The following is a 16769-nucleotide window of genomic DNA, read 5'->3' as shown; positions in this document are numbered from 1 at the left end:
AAACTACTTAATGTTGAGAATCAGCACGCTAATTAATATTTCAGATTATTTTATTATATTATTATATATTTTTGATATGTGATGAGTAAAATCGTGATTGGATTTTAGCGATAAGGCAATCATGAATCAGGATCACGCTTTTTCTCAGAAATAAACCCACACACCCACCCAACATCCTGCCAGAACACTGATTCAATCAATACAAACGCAGTAGCGACCAGTCACTCCCATAAAAGGTCCAGAATGGCTTGCATGCATGTCCAGTCTCCCCAGAGAGTCAAGGCTAATAAGAGGTAGAGTATTTATAGAGGTTACCCCCGCCCATGAATTCATCCCCATAATCCTGCTGCCCTAGCCCCTCTCTCTTCCCCACCCCTGTGGCTGTGTCTGTCCCAGGGTCTCCAGCCGGTCACCCACCTCCTCCAGTCCTCTCATCCTTGACTGAACATCACCTAGGAGGTAAGAGCTCCTCCTTCCATTGCTCCATCAAAGCACCCCTCTGCAGTAATTCTCATGCTTTTAAAGAGAAGAGTGAGGAAAGACTGCATTTTGAACTTTTGACTGCTGTAACGTCAAAGCAGGTTCGGTGAGTGTGTAAAGCAGGTTCGGTGTGTGTGTGTGTGTGTGTGTGTGTGTGTGTGTGTGTGTGTGTGTGTGTGTGGCGGGGGATGAGGGTGGTAAAGGGAGGCGTGGAGATCGGGGGCGGTTGCTTGGATGCTGATTGCAGAGAAGGGGGGGGTGCTATTATAGGGCTTTTAACCGTTCCTGTGATTTTTCCTCACCGTTTTCGGAGCAAGCAGCTGAGCGAAAAGAGGCGACATGTCAGCCGCCGAGCGCTTTGACTGCCATTACTGCAAAGGCTCCCTGCTGGGGAACAAGTATGTGACGAAGGAGGACACAGAGTACTGCACTAAGTGCTATGAGAGCCTGTTCTCCAACTGCTGTGCCGAATGCACGGCGCCGATTGGATGCAACAGCAAAGTAAAGAGCTATGATTTCCATGCTTTCAGTGAACAGAAAAATAAATTGCCGAAGTGCTGAGTGCTGAAAAAGAGCTAAAGTACTGTTTTTTTGTCACCTGGTAGCCCCCAGGTCATCATAGTGCACACCTTATCCCCTTACTCCATCCTTATCATCACCATCCGTACCATCCGAGGTCATGCTGAGATGTTGTCCAACAGCTTATCCATCTCTGCACCAACCACCGGTAAAACTGCACGATACCTGCTCTGACACTGACAGGACCTCTCCTACAAAGACCGCCACTGGCATGAGCAGTGCTTCAATTGTGCCAAGTGCAGCCGCTCTCTGGTGGAAAAGGCCTTCGCTGCAAAGGACAACCAGCTCCTGTGTACCGAATGCTACTCCCACGAGTACTCCTCCAAGTGCACCACCTGCAAGAAGACCATCATGCCAGGTATGGAGCGTGAGGGTGGTGAGATGCATGGGGATCATGGTGATAATGGTGGTGATGAGGATGAACAAGATAAGGATGGAACGAGGATAATTGGGAAATGTGTTGTTGTCGGTGATGATGACGATATGTATGATGATGCTGAGAATGATGGCGATGATGAGGAGAAGACAAGAATGAGGAAGATGAGGATGAGGATGAAGATTATAATGAGGTTACGAAGACGATGGAGGTGAGAAGATGAGGGCAATGAAGAGATGTAAAAGGAAGACATTGAAGGCCGGATGTTGAAAACTTGCTCTATTCTAAACTGTAAACGTCCCTTTACAGAAGCAATAATAGCAGTTACATTGACAGAAGCCATGCAACCAAGCTACTCTTTCAGCCACCATGTTAACACATAATAAACTATACTCGTGTAAAGCAGCATAGCATAAAGCTTATCCAGCACTTTGACCTGAACGGTGCGTTTCTAGGACAAGGGAAGGGAATGTCCCCAGGGATCAATGAACTTAGTGCTTTTACGTCCTTCCTGGGTTTCCAAGACAGGTACTTCAAAGAATAATGAGGCAGACCTACGTCATCCTTTCATTCGTTCATCCAGCCACAGCTTACACACTTAGCACCATTATTCTCAGCACCTTGACAGCAGCGAGTGTGTGTGTGTGAGTGTGTGTGTGTGTGTGTCGGGGGGGGGGGGGGGGGGGGGGGGTCTGTCTCTAAAGCGTGCCTTTCATCCAGGAGCCGCATGCTGACTAAAGCTTTCTTTTTTTTCGTTTACTCGTCCGCCAGGTTCTCGCAAAATGGAGTACAAGGGGAGCAGCTGGCACGAGACCTGCTTCCAGTGCAACCGGTGCCGGCAGCCAATAGGAACCAAGTCCTTCATCCCCAAAGACACCGGTTACTTCTGTGTGCCCTGCTTTGAGAAGCAGTTTGCCTACCAGTGCTGCGCTTGTAAGAAAGTAAGAAAGGAAATCCGGCAGTTGTTTTTGTTTGTTTTTTCCCTTTTTTTATCTTGTGTTTATTGTTGCAGACATTCCCTCATAGTCTGAGCTTAGTCCCAGACTGCGTAACAACATTTAAGATGTGGACAGAAGTGAATTGATGTGTCTTTTAGGTGTGGATTAGTGTAGCGTGCACGTGTGTATGTGTGTGTGTGTGTGTGTGTGTGTGTGTGTGTGTGTGTGTGTGTGTGTGTGTGTGTGTGTGTGTGTGTGTGTGTGTGTGTGTGTGTGTGTGTGTGTGTGTCTGTGAGAGTGTGTGTACGGGTGCATGTGAGTGGGTGTGTGTGGATTTAGTTGCATGTGCACCATGTGCATTTATGCATGTGTGTTTATGAAGTGTTCTCGGCAAATCTGACTTTGTTTGTTAGTGTATGTTATGTGTGTGTGCGTGTTTTGTGTGTGTGTGTGTGTATTGTGCAAATGGTGTGCGGGCAAAGGTGGTTGGGTAACTTCATACACGCGTATATTCCTGCACACATTCACATCGTGAATGAGGTGGGCCGCAATGTGTTTGCGTTTGTGTAGTAGCGCAGGTAATTGTGCGTGTTTGTGGGTGCACCCATACCTCTGCGTGGGTGTATACAGTGTATGCACTGTGTCTCCCTGCCCTCCTCCAGGCCATCACCGTAGGCGGGGTGACCTACCAGGAGAAGCCCTGGCACCGGGACTGCTTCCTGTGTATCGGCTGCAAGAAGCCCCTGTCTGGGAAGCGCTTCACCTCCCGGGAGAACTTCCCCTACTGCCTGGACTGCTTCAGCAACCTCTTCGCCAAGAAGTGTGTGGGCTGCACCAAGGCCATCACCAGTGAGTCACCAACACCTCCCAGGGAAACTCTTGTTATGTGGCGTTTTTTAATTGTGTGGAAATCTCTGACAAATATAAGCAAATCTCTGACAAATGTCACACAAACACACACACGTGTGTGTGTGTGTGTGTGTGTGTGTGTGTGTGTGTGTGTGTGTGTGTGTGTGTGTGTGTGTGTGTGTGTTTGTTCATGTGCAAATCTGTGCATGTGTGTGTGTGTTTGTGTGTGTGTGCGTGTCTGTGTGTTTGCGTCTGTGTGTGTGTGTGTGTGTGTGTGTCTGTGTGTGTGTGTGTGTGTGTGTGTGTGTGTGTGTGTGTGTGTGTGTGTGTGTGTGTGTGTGTGTTTGTTCATGTGCAAATCTGTGCATGTGTGTGTGTGTGTTTGTGTGTGTGTGCGTGTCTGTGTGTTTGCGTCTGTGTGTGTGTGTCTGTGTGTGTGTGTGTGTGTGTGTGTGTGTGTGTGTGTGTGTGTGTGTGTGTGTGTGTGTGTGTGTGTGTGTGTGTGTGTGTGTGTGTGTGTGTGTGTGTGTGTCTGCACATGCGTCTCCTCCTCCTGCAGGTCTGGCCGGGGCCAAGTACGTCTCCTTCGAGGAGCGCCAGTGGCACAGCGAGTGTTTCACGTGCACGCTGTGCTCCGTGTCTCTGGTGGGGCGGGGCTTCCACACCCAGCGAGACAACATCCTGTGCGCCGACTGCGGCAGGGAGAAGTGACCTCGTTGAGAGGATGAGGAAAGGGGTGGTGCAATCTTGATCAGATCACTTATCAGAATCAGAAACTGTTTTTCTTCTTAATCTCCTTCTGTGTTTCCTGTCTCTTTTGTGTACTCTCCCCAAACTAGTCAAGCTCTCATTGCGATCGTTGAAGGAAAACACATTTGATTGTTAGGATAGGCCCGTTTCACAGTGGTGCACATGCCTACTCGTATGTCACAAGTTATTGGGAGAAAGCTTTTCAAAAGTGCAGAGAGAGAGAAGCTGATGTAGTCTTCCAGCCCGAGATGAAATATAAACCCCTGGGTCTCGATACACAGCCACTTCATGGATAATAGTGAGGTGCTCAAATTGATTTCTTCCTCCTCTTACGCTTGTAGCATAAACAAGCACACCCTTCATCCCCTTGCCTTGGGAAGGTCTGAAATGCATTTCTCTTTATTGAAGCAATCTCTATTCAAGACTGCACCGCATTTATTAGATAAAGGAGCCTATTTAGATTACCGCAGGAATTGAAATGGAGTTTTCTGTATGCCTCTGTCTTTTAATCAATAAAATGCACAGTATGGTCACAGCTAATTGGCTTCATTATCGATGTGAACATGTTTCTATAAGTATCCTATGGAGGAGTGATAGGAACGTTGTATTGGGCCCTATAGATTATTATTATTATACAGTGCAATGAGAAAAATGTTTTAGTTAAGGGGGGTTAGTTAGTTAAAAGGCATTGCCCCTGGCGGTTAAAGTTAATTTGCAGAACCATAATTAAGTGTATTAAATGTATCGGTACACAAGGGTTTGATGTTTTTCTCCCCAGACTGTTTTTATTTACCCTTTAGAAAATCAATTAAAAAGTGATTTAAAAAAGCAGACGTCTGCTGTGTCTTGTCTGGTGGTGTTTTATTACAAAACATAAAAATAGCTGTACAACATCTTCAAAACACATTTAGATTTGGACTCTGGACTTTTACCTTGTAAACAATCCATCTGCTGATAGCATCGAGGCTAACGCTAGCCCAGATGAATTGTGAATTGCCAAATCGGGAATTCGTGTGAACCCTTCAGCCAGAGTTTTTTTATATCCTTGTAAAGAAATGTGCCACACTCTTGGATGAGTTGTGCAACTGTCCTTGGAGGCTGGGCTTAGAGGCTCAAAACGCTGACCCGCACACTTCCTCCCCGGGTCGGTCACATGGGCAGGTCCGACTAACTGAACAGTTAATAAACTGACACTTACTGACACTGAGGAAGAACACTTGGACAACAATACCAAGGTACAGCTGTGTTTATCCACGTTTCCTTTGTAGAGGTAGTAGATACTTAGTTTTTGTGATTGATCACTGCCTGTGCCACCAGTTTACAAGGCTATTAAGCTGCATTTATTTTTTATTGCGTAGAATAAAGGTAATCAAAAATGTAGGACCTTTTTTCAGCCTCAGATGATTTAATCACCAACCATACTTATTCACAATGGCTGCAATAGCTTTCACGCAAACCCATATCTATACTAAACAAGCCGGCCCAAAAGACAATAAATACTGCATCCAGTGCCTCGAGTGCTCCGACCGCAACATTTACGTGGGGACCGGAGACTCAACGGTCCAGCATCTCACCCTCGACCAGACCCAGGCCCCGGCCCAGGCCCAGGCCCCGGCCCAGGCCCAGGCCCGGGAATGCAGGACGAGGAAGCTCGGCCCCAGCAGCCCCATCAAACAGCTGCGGAGCGTGCCGCTCCTCAACCATCTCCTGGTTCTGTGGGAGCAGTGCGTCACGGCTCTCAACATGTTCTCGTTGGAGCCCGTCCCCGGCCTGAAGGCCATCCAGCACAGCTCCTGCATGGAGGTGTGCGTCCGCCGCCCCTCCTCCTCTTCCTCCTCAACCCCACGGACCCCCTGCCGCCGCGAGGGAGACAGCGTGGAGCTGATCACCGCCTCCAGCAGGAGGAAGTTGGTGCGGATCCACGCAGTGTGGGTGGACCGCTGGGAGGTCCTGCGGGAGGTGCCGCTGCCCCAGGACCCCGTGTCCCTGGCGGTGGACGGATCCTGTGTCTGCATAGCCACCGTCGACCGGTACCACCTCGTTGACTACCACGCTGGGAGCATGTTGGAGCTGTTCCCCCACGACCGCAGCAGGCGCCAGGGGGCCATGGTGGTCCCCACGGGGGGTGGCGAGTTCCTGCTCGACGCCCCTGGATCCTTAGGTACAATTTGTTTTTCAGAAACTCAAAAAGATTAAAGGTGCCATATTATACCACCAGGTGTGAGTGTGATTAGCCGTTACAAGCTGTTTGGAAAATCGGCCTCTTCTGACATCACAAGTTGGCGTGTCCACCTAGATGTATGACGGATAGATGAGCAACGTGGGCAGGCTGGTAGACTTGTCTATCTAGCACACATCTAGGTGGACCCGCCCTGTTGTGATGTCAGAAGAGGCAGATTGCTTAACTTTTTAACTTTACGAAGCACTATGTAGGTTTAATAACAGTCGTGAGGCTGTAAGGAACAACGTCGATTTTCAAGAGGGTCAAGAGGCGCGTAAACAAAATGTCTGTTACCGAATTTTTTCGGTAACAGTAACAGTAAAAATGACCACACTCTCCCGCTTCACATTCAAAGCGGCGATCCGTGAAATGTGTTCGGCCAGGGGGATGGCAATTCATGGAGCCTGGCTCTAGCATACAGAAGCATCCTTCCAACCCCCCTGTGGATCAGTTTAGTACGAAAGCATCATTCTCCATTTAGTTTCCTTTCTCCCTTCCACGCCCCCAGGCATGTTTGTGATGAGCACAGGGACCTGCCAGCGCCCTCCCCTGCCGTGGCCCCGGGAGGTGCTGGCAGCTGCCGTCTGCTTCCCCTACATCCTGGCCCTGCAGCCCCGAGGACTGTCTGTCTACAGCCTGCTGGATCACACGCTCAAACAGACGGTGGCTCTGGACGGGGCCCGGGGCCTGGCGCCGGGGCCAGGTACACACACGCGCGCTCCGCGCATGGATCCAAGGCTGCTAACACTACTAATCCCCTGATGGGGGGGCACATGTCACCATCCCGCCTCCCTGGTGGACCTGGGAAACACATACACAGTACATAATCAAATGCATTATGCCGTTGATGGGTCTGTGTTGGTTTGGTGTTTAGTGTCTTAATACTTAGGGTCGACAGTTGTTTGTCAAAGCTAAAAGAGAGCCTTGGTTTAAGTGTTTTATGATCAAATGTGCAGTAGAACATTTTGTATTTTGCAGACGAAGACCAGGTTAATTGAACAACATCTAAAACGCACAGTGATAATTGTGATAATAAGTGATAATGAATACAAAATAGTTAAACAAGCAAATGGAAGATACAATTATGTGATGCATAAAGTTGTGCAGGTAGAAATAAAAACCTCCTCTTTCTCTCTTCCTCTCCCCTGAGATGATTTATTCCTCTCTCTCCCTCTCCATGTGGGGCTCAGAGGGCGTGCTGGTTTTCACGGACAGGCAGATCTGGGCTCTGTCTCTGGTGCCGTTACAGGAGCAGGTCCAGGCTCTGGTGATCTGCCAGAGACTGGACGAGGCCTTGTTCCTGCTGGACGGGGTTCAAAGCCATCTCCCACAACACTCCTATGAGGTGAAACAAAGTCCAACATGCATATCATTTTTTGACTGAGTTTCAAGCGACAGTCAGACCAAAACGACTGAACAGTGAAATGGTATTCACTGTGTGGGCAGAACGGAATCCGGAGCCAACAGATGGCCGGCAGAGGAAGGAATGATGAAAAATGTAAATCTGAGACTCTACATAATGAAAGTGATGTTACACTATCTCAGTCGGGTGGATGGAGGGATAATACACTATGTCATTTCATTTACACTTCTCAGAAAGACTCAAACATATTTCCCAACGCGGTTCTAAATTCACCAGCGTATTAACCATGCAAACATAAGTCCACGGAGCTCTGGCGTGCCTACTAGGTACGCCGTTAAAAAAAGCAGCAGGAGTGGTACTACAATGTAAGAATTTAATATTCCATTACTGCACGACAGATTAATCCGCCCCACTAGAGGACTTTACGCTCTGGCGGGTTCGGTGCAGTAGGTGTGTCTTGGCCGGATCAGAGAGGGGGCTGAGAGTGCACCAGATGGTGGCTAAGATTCGGTGTAATCTCCCTGATATCTCAGGTTACAGGTCAGATGTTTGAGGCAGAAAGCCGCTCGACTTTAATACCCAAACTCGCGCATTATTTATGCTCTGGGTGAGGGGGTGGAGGGGGAGGGGTGGGAGAGCCTTGCCTGACGCGATTGGTTATTCATAGTTTGATGACAGGCTGCATCAGGCTCCTCTTACGCCTTCGTCGTTGAATCAAGGGGAAATAAACATGCAATGAAATGAAAAGGAGGAGGAATGGGCTTTGCTTAATGTGATCTGCGTGGTGAATGTGTGCGTTCCCTCCTCACCTCTGCAGGAGCTGCATAAGGACATCTCCTATCTGGCGGGTGTGCATCAGTTCAACCAGCGGGCCTTCGATGCAGCCAAGGAGCTGTTCATGTGAGGGAGAAACACACAACGTAGTGCAGGCATTATAAACGGGAGCTGGAAGACATGATTATCACGATAATGCTTTTTATTTTTGAAATTTAAAATGTAAAAAAAATTGTCAAGCCCTTTCTTGTAAGTAACCAAAAGGACATCATCGGAAATATTCTCAAACAAGAAAGTATAACGAAGACACATTCAACATGAAAACATTAATTACACATAAGCATATGACTCTAAACTCTGTATAAAAGTAGGATTTGTGTTGATTTAGTCAGACAGTAAGATTTAACTGTTTAATAACGTTAACATTCATTCTGCCCTCTTAGGTGGTGGCTCAGCTTGTGATCTAGTGACTACCACCACAAACACATGCTTTGATTTCTGTTGTTAAGAGCCGGTGACCTGGACCCCAGAGAGATAATCAGCCTGTACCCTGACATGAGGCCCTGCCTGGGGGACCGAGGTTTGGTCTCCCGGCGCGGGGAAACAACGGTGGGTCAGGAGGAGGTAGCAGATCTGGCGCGCCTGCAGCGAGAAGACGCCGCCGCTTACCGGCTCTACCTGGACTTCCTGGCCGACTACCTGGCCGTTGCCAGGGCGACGGGACGGGGAGGCCCCAGGGAGGCGGTTGATTGCGTGCTGCTGAGGGTCTACGCGGAGCAGGGCGCTGCCGGGGAGGGGGAGTCGCTGAGGCAGCTCGTGGCCTCGCCCAACGCCTGCAGGCTGGATCGCTGCGTCTCGGTTCTGGAGCACCACAACAGGTTTGGATAACAGAGTATTTATTCTGTATTGTGTGTGTGTGTGTGTGTGTGTGTGTGTGTGTGTGTGTGTGTGTGTGTGTGTGTGTGTGTGTGTGTGTGTGTGTGTGTGTGTGTGTGTGTGTGTGTGTGTGTGTGTGTGTGTGTGTGTGTGTGTGTGTGCAACACGGTATCACGCGATTGCGTGCTCCTGCGCACGAACGTTAATCTATTGAAGCGTGTTCCAGAGCACGATAGTCCGACTTTTTGCGTGTTACACAGAACGAAATGTAAACTAATGCATTCTGAATGGGAGTGTTCTAAGACAATTAACGTGCTCCACAAAACGGTACGAGAGAGAGAAAGAGAGAGAGGGAGGGACAGAGAGAGAGAGCGAGGCTTCAGAAAGGGTGTGCGCAGATAGTACAGTGCACCCTAGTTATGTTTATGCCAAAAACACAAATGCTATATGTATATATACAGGGTGCGATTTGCCGGTGGGGATGGTGGGGATTATCCCCCCCTCTGGTTTACACGTCCTACCCTCTGCTGAATTATTTTTATCCTCGGTGGGGATAAAAATTATCCCCCCCACCCAAAGTATTTTCACCATTACATCGTAATAATTAACAACCAAAATACACAGGGTCCGTCTTCATTTTGATTGCGCTGCGATTTTGATCTACCGGGAGCGAGTCAGAGGCGTCACGCGTGAGCGCAGGCTGGATGACAACGGGATAATCTCTGCCGCCGCCGCTCTAAATCCATCAAACTGGCCATCTGATGAAGACGAGCGCATCCTCTACGGCGATGAAAAACTTCTCGCCATACACAAAACTCTTGCTGTTGAGGCCGCAACCAGTCCCATACTCCTGAAGGAGTTCCATGAGTTTAAATGTCACGGTGTCACAGGAGAGAGCATGCGCAAAGTTCTCACCGCTGTCTCCACGCTCCTAGTGTCCACAGCCGATTGTGAAAGAGTTTTCAGCGCCATGAACCACATTTTTACAGATGGCAGAAACAGAATGAATGTTTCCACACTGCACAATCTGCTTTTCATCTCTGTAAATGCACCAGATGTTGCCTCCTTCCCGGCCCGCAGATTTGCAGAGATGTGGTTGAAGCAGGGTCACCACGCTGCTATCGATCCGCCAACAGGAAAGCAAAAAAAAGAGGCTGAAGTGCGTCATCAGAGCGGACTGTTTTCGTAGTCTGACCTATAGTCTACCCGATTAACCCATAAAAAAAAAAAAAAACGTCTTGAAAGCACATTGTGGTATTTCATATTTTCTGTTGAACTGATATCGGGAAAAAAAAATAATATTTTTTTACATTTAAAAACAATATTAGCTATGAGAAAATATTTCTGCAAATGCAGTGGTTAAGTTCACGTTCAAAATAGGCCTACCGCCTACGTTATGGAGCCTAAGTGTAAGGTTTAGATACACAAGGTCAAAAGATCAACTGTTTTCATTAGTTTTCACACTGTTGTGTGGTTATTTTTCCTGAATAAAATGTCTCTCAAAATTATCCCCCCCTCTGGTTTTTTCACAAATCGCACCCTGTATATATATATATATATATATATATATATATATATATATATATATATATATATATATATATATATATATATATATATATATATATATATATCCATATCTATATATATATATATCCATATATATATATATATATATATATATATATATATATATATATATATATATATATATATATATATATATATATATATATATATTGCATAATTATATATATTGCCTATATATATAATTAGGCTATAATTATATTATTTAGCGTGTAATGAGACATCTATAGCCAAATTGTCGAAGATGCCCGAGAATCTCCGAGGATATCAGCATGGGAAATCGGCGAATCAGACCCATGAATCTATAAAGAAAGACGTAATCTCAAGCGGGAGAGAACGTTTGCGGTGCTGGTTTGTGTCACGCAAGTACAGTGGTAACATACTTATGTCTCATGCATTCGGCGTGAGACACAGGCAATTCAACCCATGCACACGCTCGAACCTGTGCCGTGTTCCAATACCCGTACTGTCCGTACTTACTAGCCAACATTTGAGTACGCAGTACGTTCCAATTCAGATCCGGCGAAAAAAAGTATACTTCCAAGGACCCGGATGCCGTACTCAAAACGGGCTAATCCTGAAGTGTGGATCGAAGGACACTCCCCGTACTCAACGGCAGCCATCTTAGCTACGTAGCGGAAGAGGCGGAGCTAGGCTGAGCCAAAGTCGGCGCATTTTCCACATAGCCTGCATTAATAGAGTCGACCGCACGACCTGCAGGTTGGAGAGACTGAAATAACCCCCAAAATGAGTAATAATGTAAAAGCAGCCAAGTCCCACAAATTGCTTGAACTATTTATTTCATTCCATCGTTTCGTTGATATGCATTATTGAAAAGTTTCAAGCATATGGATTTAATGCAATATCCACAAAACAGTTCAAAATGGTACCATGATATGCGGTCACAGGTACATAGTTATCACCTGACAAACATGTCATAAAAATGTAGCTGAAGTTTCAAATGTCTTGTTTATTGTATTAACCAGTTAATTTCTCTTTTGTGAAAGTCACCAAAAGTCCAAAAAAGTTAAACGCAAGGTCACAGGCTAACAGTGGAGCTGTATTGGGAACCAGCAGCCAAGAGCTTCCATGCAAACATTCTACCCATGTTAAATAGATTTAGTTGGCAGTTCCTTTTCTGCCCATTCTTTTTTAAACTTGTGGAAGCACTTTGCAGTACTGGGAGACACCATTTCTAACGGCAATGGAGCTAGATTCTAAAAATATGAAAAGATGCCCAAAGCAAATACCTTTAACCCATAGTTGTGTTTTATCTAACTAAAAAATTGACCACAAATTGAGCAGAAATATTTTGCATACAAATCTTTAAATAGTTTAACCACATTAAGAAAAATACATTCGTTAATTTATTTTATTAGTGAAGCCACAAGTTTTGCACATTATCCAAACGGAATACCTGAAATGTTGATATTTTCAGCCCTGTCGGGTTAAAACAAGAGAAAAGGACAACCTAACAAGAGTGAAAAGTTTGGGTTAGGTGACCTATAGTTCAAAGATGTCAGGTAGACTAAATAAAAGTGTATTCCCAATTGCTCCAGGACATTCGTGTAATTTACTTGTGAGCTCTCCCTCATAGAGAGAGATCAGTGTTGAACCACCAACTGAAAGAGGGTATTTGCCATTAGTATGAGTGACAACATTTCATGGCTATTAATTTAGTTCATTATATTTAGCCGATTTGAATAGACTTTGCTAGCAGGTGAGGCTGTCAAAGAACTAAATATGGAGCAACTACAAAAAGTAAATTTGCAGCATGACCAAATTATACAAAAAGTATAGGAACTGTTCTAGCAGATACGTTTTAGAAGTCTCTTTTGATAGGCAGGGAATAATTGTCTTTGTCACCCTGTAGTCATGCCATCAAATCTGTTGGGCAAAGTACCGCTACTGATTAATCCAGTAGACTCACCAGTCAAGTCCCCCTAGTTAGAAAATGGAAGAAACCCAGTTAGTCATGTTAATTATTCTGTTGTTACAAATGAAGACTATTAATACTTTCCACATATTACGATCCAAGTTACTGGCTGCAGTCTTGGATTTTATAGTTCTATATGAATAGATTCAATTTACTAAACTATTAATCATGCTTCAGAAGAATTAACCTTTCTTGGATGGCAGATCTACCACAAGCCTCCATTGCCACAACCTCCAGATGGCTTACAACCTACGGCAACTCCTCGACTACTGCAAGCCAACAAATTGGCTCTTGCACACCACACGCATTTTGCTTTATTTTAGGTTTTCAAGCATCTTAAAATACCCAAATCATCGCTCCAATACACAAGTCAGCTAACGGCCTACAAGGAAATGCTGAAGCTAGGGTTAGTGATGGCGATAGAAATGGACAAGCTTGCGTGTACAAATATGCAACTAGAATTGCAAGGTTCACAGCCCAGTTGCATAAGTGGTGGCAACCGTTGGATTGTAAGCAAGGGTAAAAAAAAGAAAAAACTTCCCACAAACTAGTCAACATGGTCAATTGAAAGCCTGTACAAAACGACCCTGGAATAGTCAAATGCAGCTTTACAGCGGATGAATTAAGCCAAATTGCATAAACAGCCAATGGTAAACAGTATACAAATGCAATCAAGGTTGCACTCACACTAGGCCATCTGGCCGTGGCCGTCGCAACTGTGGCCTGTCCACGGTAGGCTCTTGTACATACGCCATCACGTCGCTAGCATCCAAACAATTCTACCAAACCTTAACCAACTAGTGAAAAATGGAACAAAACTTTAGCACACACCCAGTGACTAATCACCTTGTCCAGGGGTGTTCCAACGTGGTTTACCAGAGGGCCTTGTGGACTTAAAGTAAGCCACACATTTGACAAGAGACAGCACGGAATGACGTTAAACTAAGCTAATCTACAGGTTACCAGTGCTAGTGCAATTACATGAGCATTTTGCACAATATTTGTACTCCAATGCTACGTAAAGCAGGCTTCTTCAGAAACCCGGAGCCTGCTACATTGAAGGGCAACTGTAACAAATCCTGACCAAGACCGAAAGATGGCTCTGGAAGCCACTACGGCCCACGCAGCAGATTACTGCGTGGACCGTGGTGGCTTCCAGATCAACCCTTCGGTGGACCATTCATACACATGTATTCCGAGGATGTTTTGAAGACACTGGCGTCCCATGGCACTAGATTCCTTTGAAGACTAAGTTGGTATGGGGGGGGCCCCAAAGGGGGCCCCCCCATAGATCTTGTCAGTCATCTAACACCTGTTAAGAAAAACACACACACATCACAAGATACAAATCAGCAAAGCTAGGTTAACAAACAGCGGCGACATGCATGTCAAGGTGCAAAGAGCAGGGATACTGATGGCTTGTGTCTGAGGAGACAGCCCAAAAACGTCAACATTTAATAAAGGAAAATAACTTTTACTCACTGCGGTGGTCTGTTTCGAAGTGCCATGTTGGTAGCAATATTTGTCTGGGCTGTTCAGTCAAATGCCCACAAAAACAAACACGCAACAACGCATACTTTCAGTTTGTATAAAGTGACAATAGTGATCTGCAATCTAGAGTGAAAACTTTCAACCCTCACTAAACTCAACCTCGATTGACACAGGCCGATGCGAAAAGTAAACCAAACCCATTGTGTTCACCTTAAATAAAGGGGTGCGTGACAGGTGATCTCAATTAAGAGCTAATCAGAAAGAACACACTGATCGGCCATGAGTGAGACTATCAAAACGAGGACGAGGATTTAACGGAATTGTTACCATTCAAATTCAAATTTCTTTATTATTGGATAGGGTATGATATCAATGATTTGGGCTTTGAGTAGGCCTATATTTCTTAAATATATTTCTTACATTTTTTCACCCCTTCGCCTTTTGAATATGAAATCTATAATCTCAGCCTCTCTATAATTTGCCCAACACATATTTTATTGTTCAAATAAAATCCCATCCTTATTTTGCCATTCATATTGAATCTTTACTGTCTTTCATTGTACAACACAATCATCTAATAATTATTCATAACGCTCTTCCATCTCCTTGGCTGCATTAAGACGAGGCTCGGGTCAGAGCAAAGATCGGGATCCACGCATGATAAGGGATAAAGTTATTTATTAGAATAAAGTAAGTATCATGAAATCTGTAAAGGGATTAGTGTAGCGTATGGAAGATTAGAAAATGTGCGATTATATGGTTTGGACAGAAAACCAGTACCAAAATCACAAGGACCGACCGAGCCAGAACGGAGGAAACTTACCCAGACAGAAAAAACAGATACTGGGAACAACAAACCATCTTTACCATGTTGGAAATACCCAAACAAAATGCAACAAACCAAACCTGAACAGCAAACCAACATATGTGACCAACCAACTGAACTACTGACCACCAAACACACAATTCTTTCGACTAGCCTATGTATATGGGCAGTGGAAAGTGTGCTGTGGGGATGTTGAATAGTGTTAACATAAAACAAAACATGGAACCAATCCAAAGGTCCAAACCCAAGGAACCACTCTAAACAGAACCCAAGCCCACCTGCCTCTGTGGAAAGAGAGAGAGACTGGCTAAAGCCTGCGTGGCAGACCTTCACAGGTGCACCTCATCAGCTGACAAGCCTCTCAGCCCCGCCCACTGGCTACCTGTAGCAGGTAGGCAAACACAGAGGACCCAGCAGACGAAGGAGAGAGAGAGCAGTCACAGCTGTCACATCTGTTGCCTGAAGATTCTTTGTTTGTCTCCAACAAAACCTTCCAAACAGATGAATCATTGGCTCATCCCAGAAGTGTCAAATTACTTTTGTGTGTCAAAACGGGCAGGGTGGTCGTGGACTCCTGAAAAATACTACGGTTGTTTTGTATGTAGAATAAAATGGCATTGTACATTTAAAAAAAAAAGGGAAGACTTTCACAATGCAGGATTCTGGGAATGCAGTGATGGAATCCCGATAACACCTGTTCCCTAATAAATGGGCTCAAGATTCTGAGTCTGCCTGCAAGAGGTTGTGTGTGTGTGTGTGTGTGTGTGTGTGTGTGTGTGTGTGTGTGTGTGTGTGTGTGTGTGTGTGTGTGTGTGTGTGTGGGTGCGGGTGCGTGTGCGGGTGCGTGTGTGTGGGTGTGTGTATGTGTATGTGTATGAGGTCATCATGGACTACTGCTACAAAACATCTCGACAGATTTGAGGATGCAACTGCAGGCCTATGAAATTGGATCTGTCTTTTTTTTGATCAGCTGTAATGTTTGTGCATATATATTTTGCTGTTATTTGCTCAATTGATATAAAACGATTATTTACTCTAACAAATATAATGCAATGTATTTTTTGTTAGATATTTTGTACTAGGTATGCTCTACCAAAGCCATGGCAATCACGTTAAAGCAATCAAGGTAGGAATTGTTTTTTTCTCTAAATATACCAAAGAAGTTGAAACGTATTCTCTCATTGAAAGTCGTGCGATTGTTTTACCAGACGTGGGTGAAAATCGCAGATGGCCACTTTGAGGACCCCTCCTGCCCAGACGTGTATGAGCACATAGTGTCCACTCTCACCACGCAGGATATCGATGTGGTGTGGATGTTTGCGGAGTGGGCTCTTCAAAAGAATCAAGAGGTGCTTTGCTGCATAGTTCTAACACCGCCAACAGAGGGCGCAGTTGTTCAAAAAGAAAAAAATCCCAGCGTTCAAAGTTACCAAATAAACCTTCTCAGTTGATACAATGCAACATAAGCCCTCAACAAAAAAGAAATCACACACGATTCAAGTTGTGCCTCTTGACATCTGCCATCAATGTACTTAAACTATTCAATATTTTTTTGAAAAGGTGGGAGTTCAAATCTTCACCAAACATCAACAGGAGAATAACGATCAAAACTCATTTGGGGCAGAAGAAATCCTCAAGTTTTTGAAAAACTACCCACAGGCCTCTCTGTTTTATCTTGAGTTCTTGATAAACAAGGAGAAATCAGAGGTAGGAGTGAGCACGC

General features: G+C 45.3%; 2 protein-coding genes across 3 annotated transcripts in view; both read left to right on the top strand.

Annotated features, from left to right (window-relative positions):
- Positions 1-303: 303 nt before the first annotated feature.
- fhl5 (four and a half LIM domains 5) lies at positions 304-4801 on the top strand. 2 transcript variants are annotated; one of them, XM_030356796.1, is made up of 6 exons: positions 304-459; positions 801-981; positions 1243-1417; positions 2207-2376; positions 3036-3222; positions 3782-4512. In XM_030356796.1, exons 2-6 carry the CDS (start codon positions 820-822, stop codon positions 3931-3933), a joined length of 846 nt encoding a protein of 281 aa, XP_030212656.1. In that variant the 5' UTR covers positions 304-459; positions 801-819; the 3' UTR covers positions 3934-4512. The 2 variants fall into 2 exon arrangements, with proteins under 2 accessions (XP_030212656.1, XP_030212657.1); XM_030356797.1 differs by having other exon boundaries at positions 324-459; positions 798-981; positions 3782-4801.
- A 312-nt stretch (positions 4802-5113) lies between these two features.
- LOC115544039 (transforming growth factor-beta receptor-associated protein 1) overlaps positions 5114-16769 on the top strand; it is a 13572-nt gene continuing 1916 nt past the window's right edge. Inside the window, exons 1-8 of the mRNA XM_030356795.1 lie at positions 5114-6133; positions 6702-6896; positions 7384-7538; positions 8374-8456; positions 8840-9208; positions 16115-16172; positions 16255-16395; positions 16607-16753. Of these exons, the coding sequence (XP_030212655.1) occupies positions 5404-6133; positions 6702-6896; positions 7384-7538; positions 8374-8456; positions 8840-9208; positions 16115-16172; positions 16255-16395; positions 16607-16753 (1878 nt within the window). The 5' untranslated portion in view covers positions 5114-5403. The remainder of the gene's footprint in view (positions 6134-6701; positions 6897-7383; positions 7539-8373; positions 8457-8839; positions 9209-16114; positions 16173-16254; positions 16396-16606; positions 16754-16769) is intronic.

Source organism: Gadus morhua, chromosome 5 (genome assembly GCF_902167405.1).
Source record: "Gadus morhua chromosome 5, gadMor3.0, whole genome shotgun sequence".
NCBI classification, from domain to species: Eukaryota; Metazoa; Chordata; class Actinopteri; order Gadiformes; family Gadidae; genus Gadus; species Gadus morhua.
The sequence above is the reverse complement of the archived record's forward strand: the minus strand, read 5'-3'. Positions and strand labels throughout refer to the sequence as shown.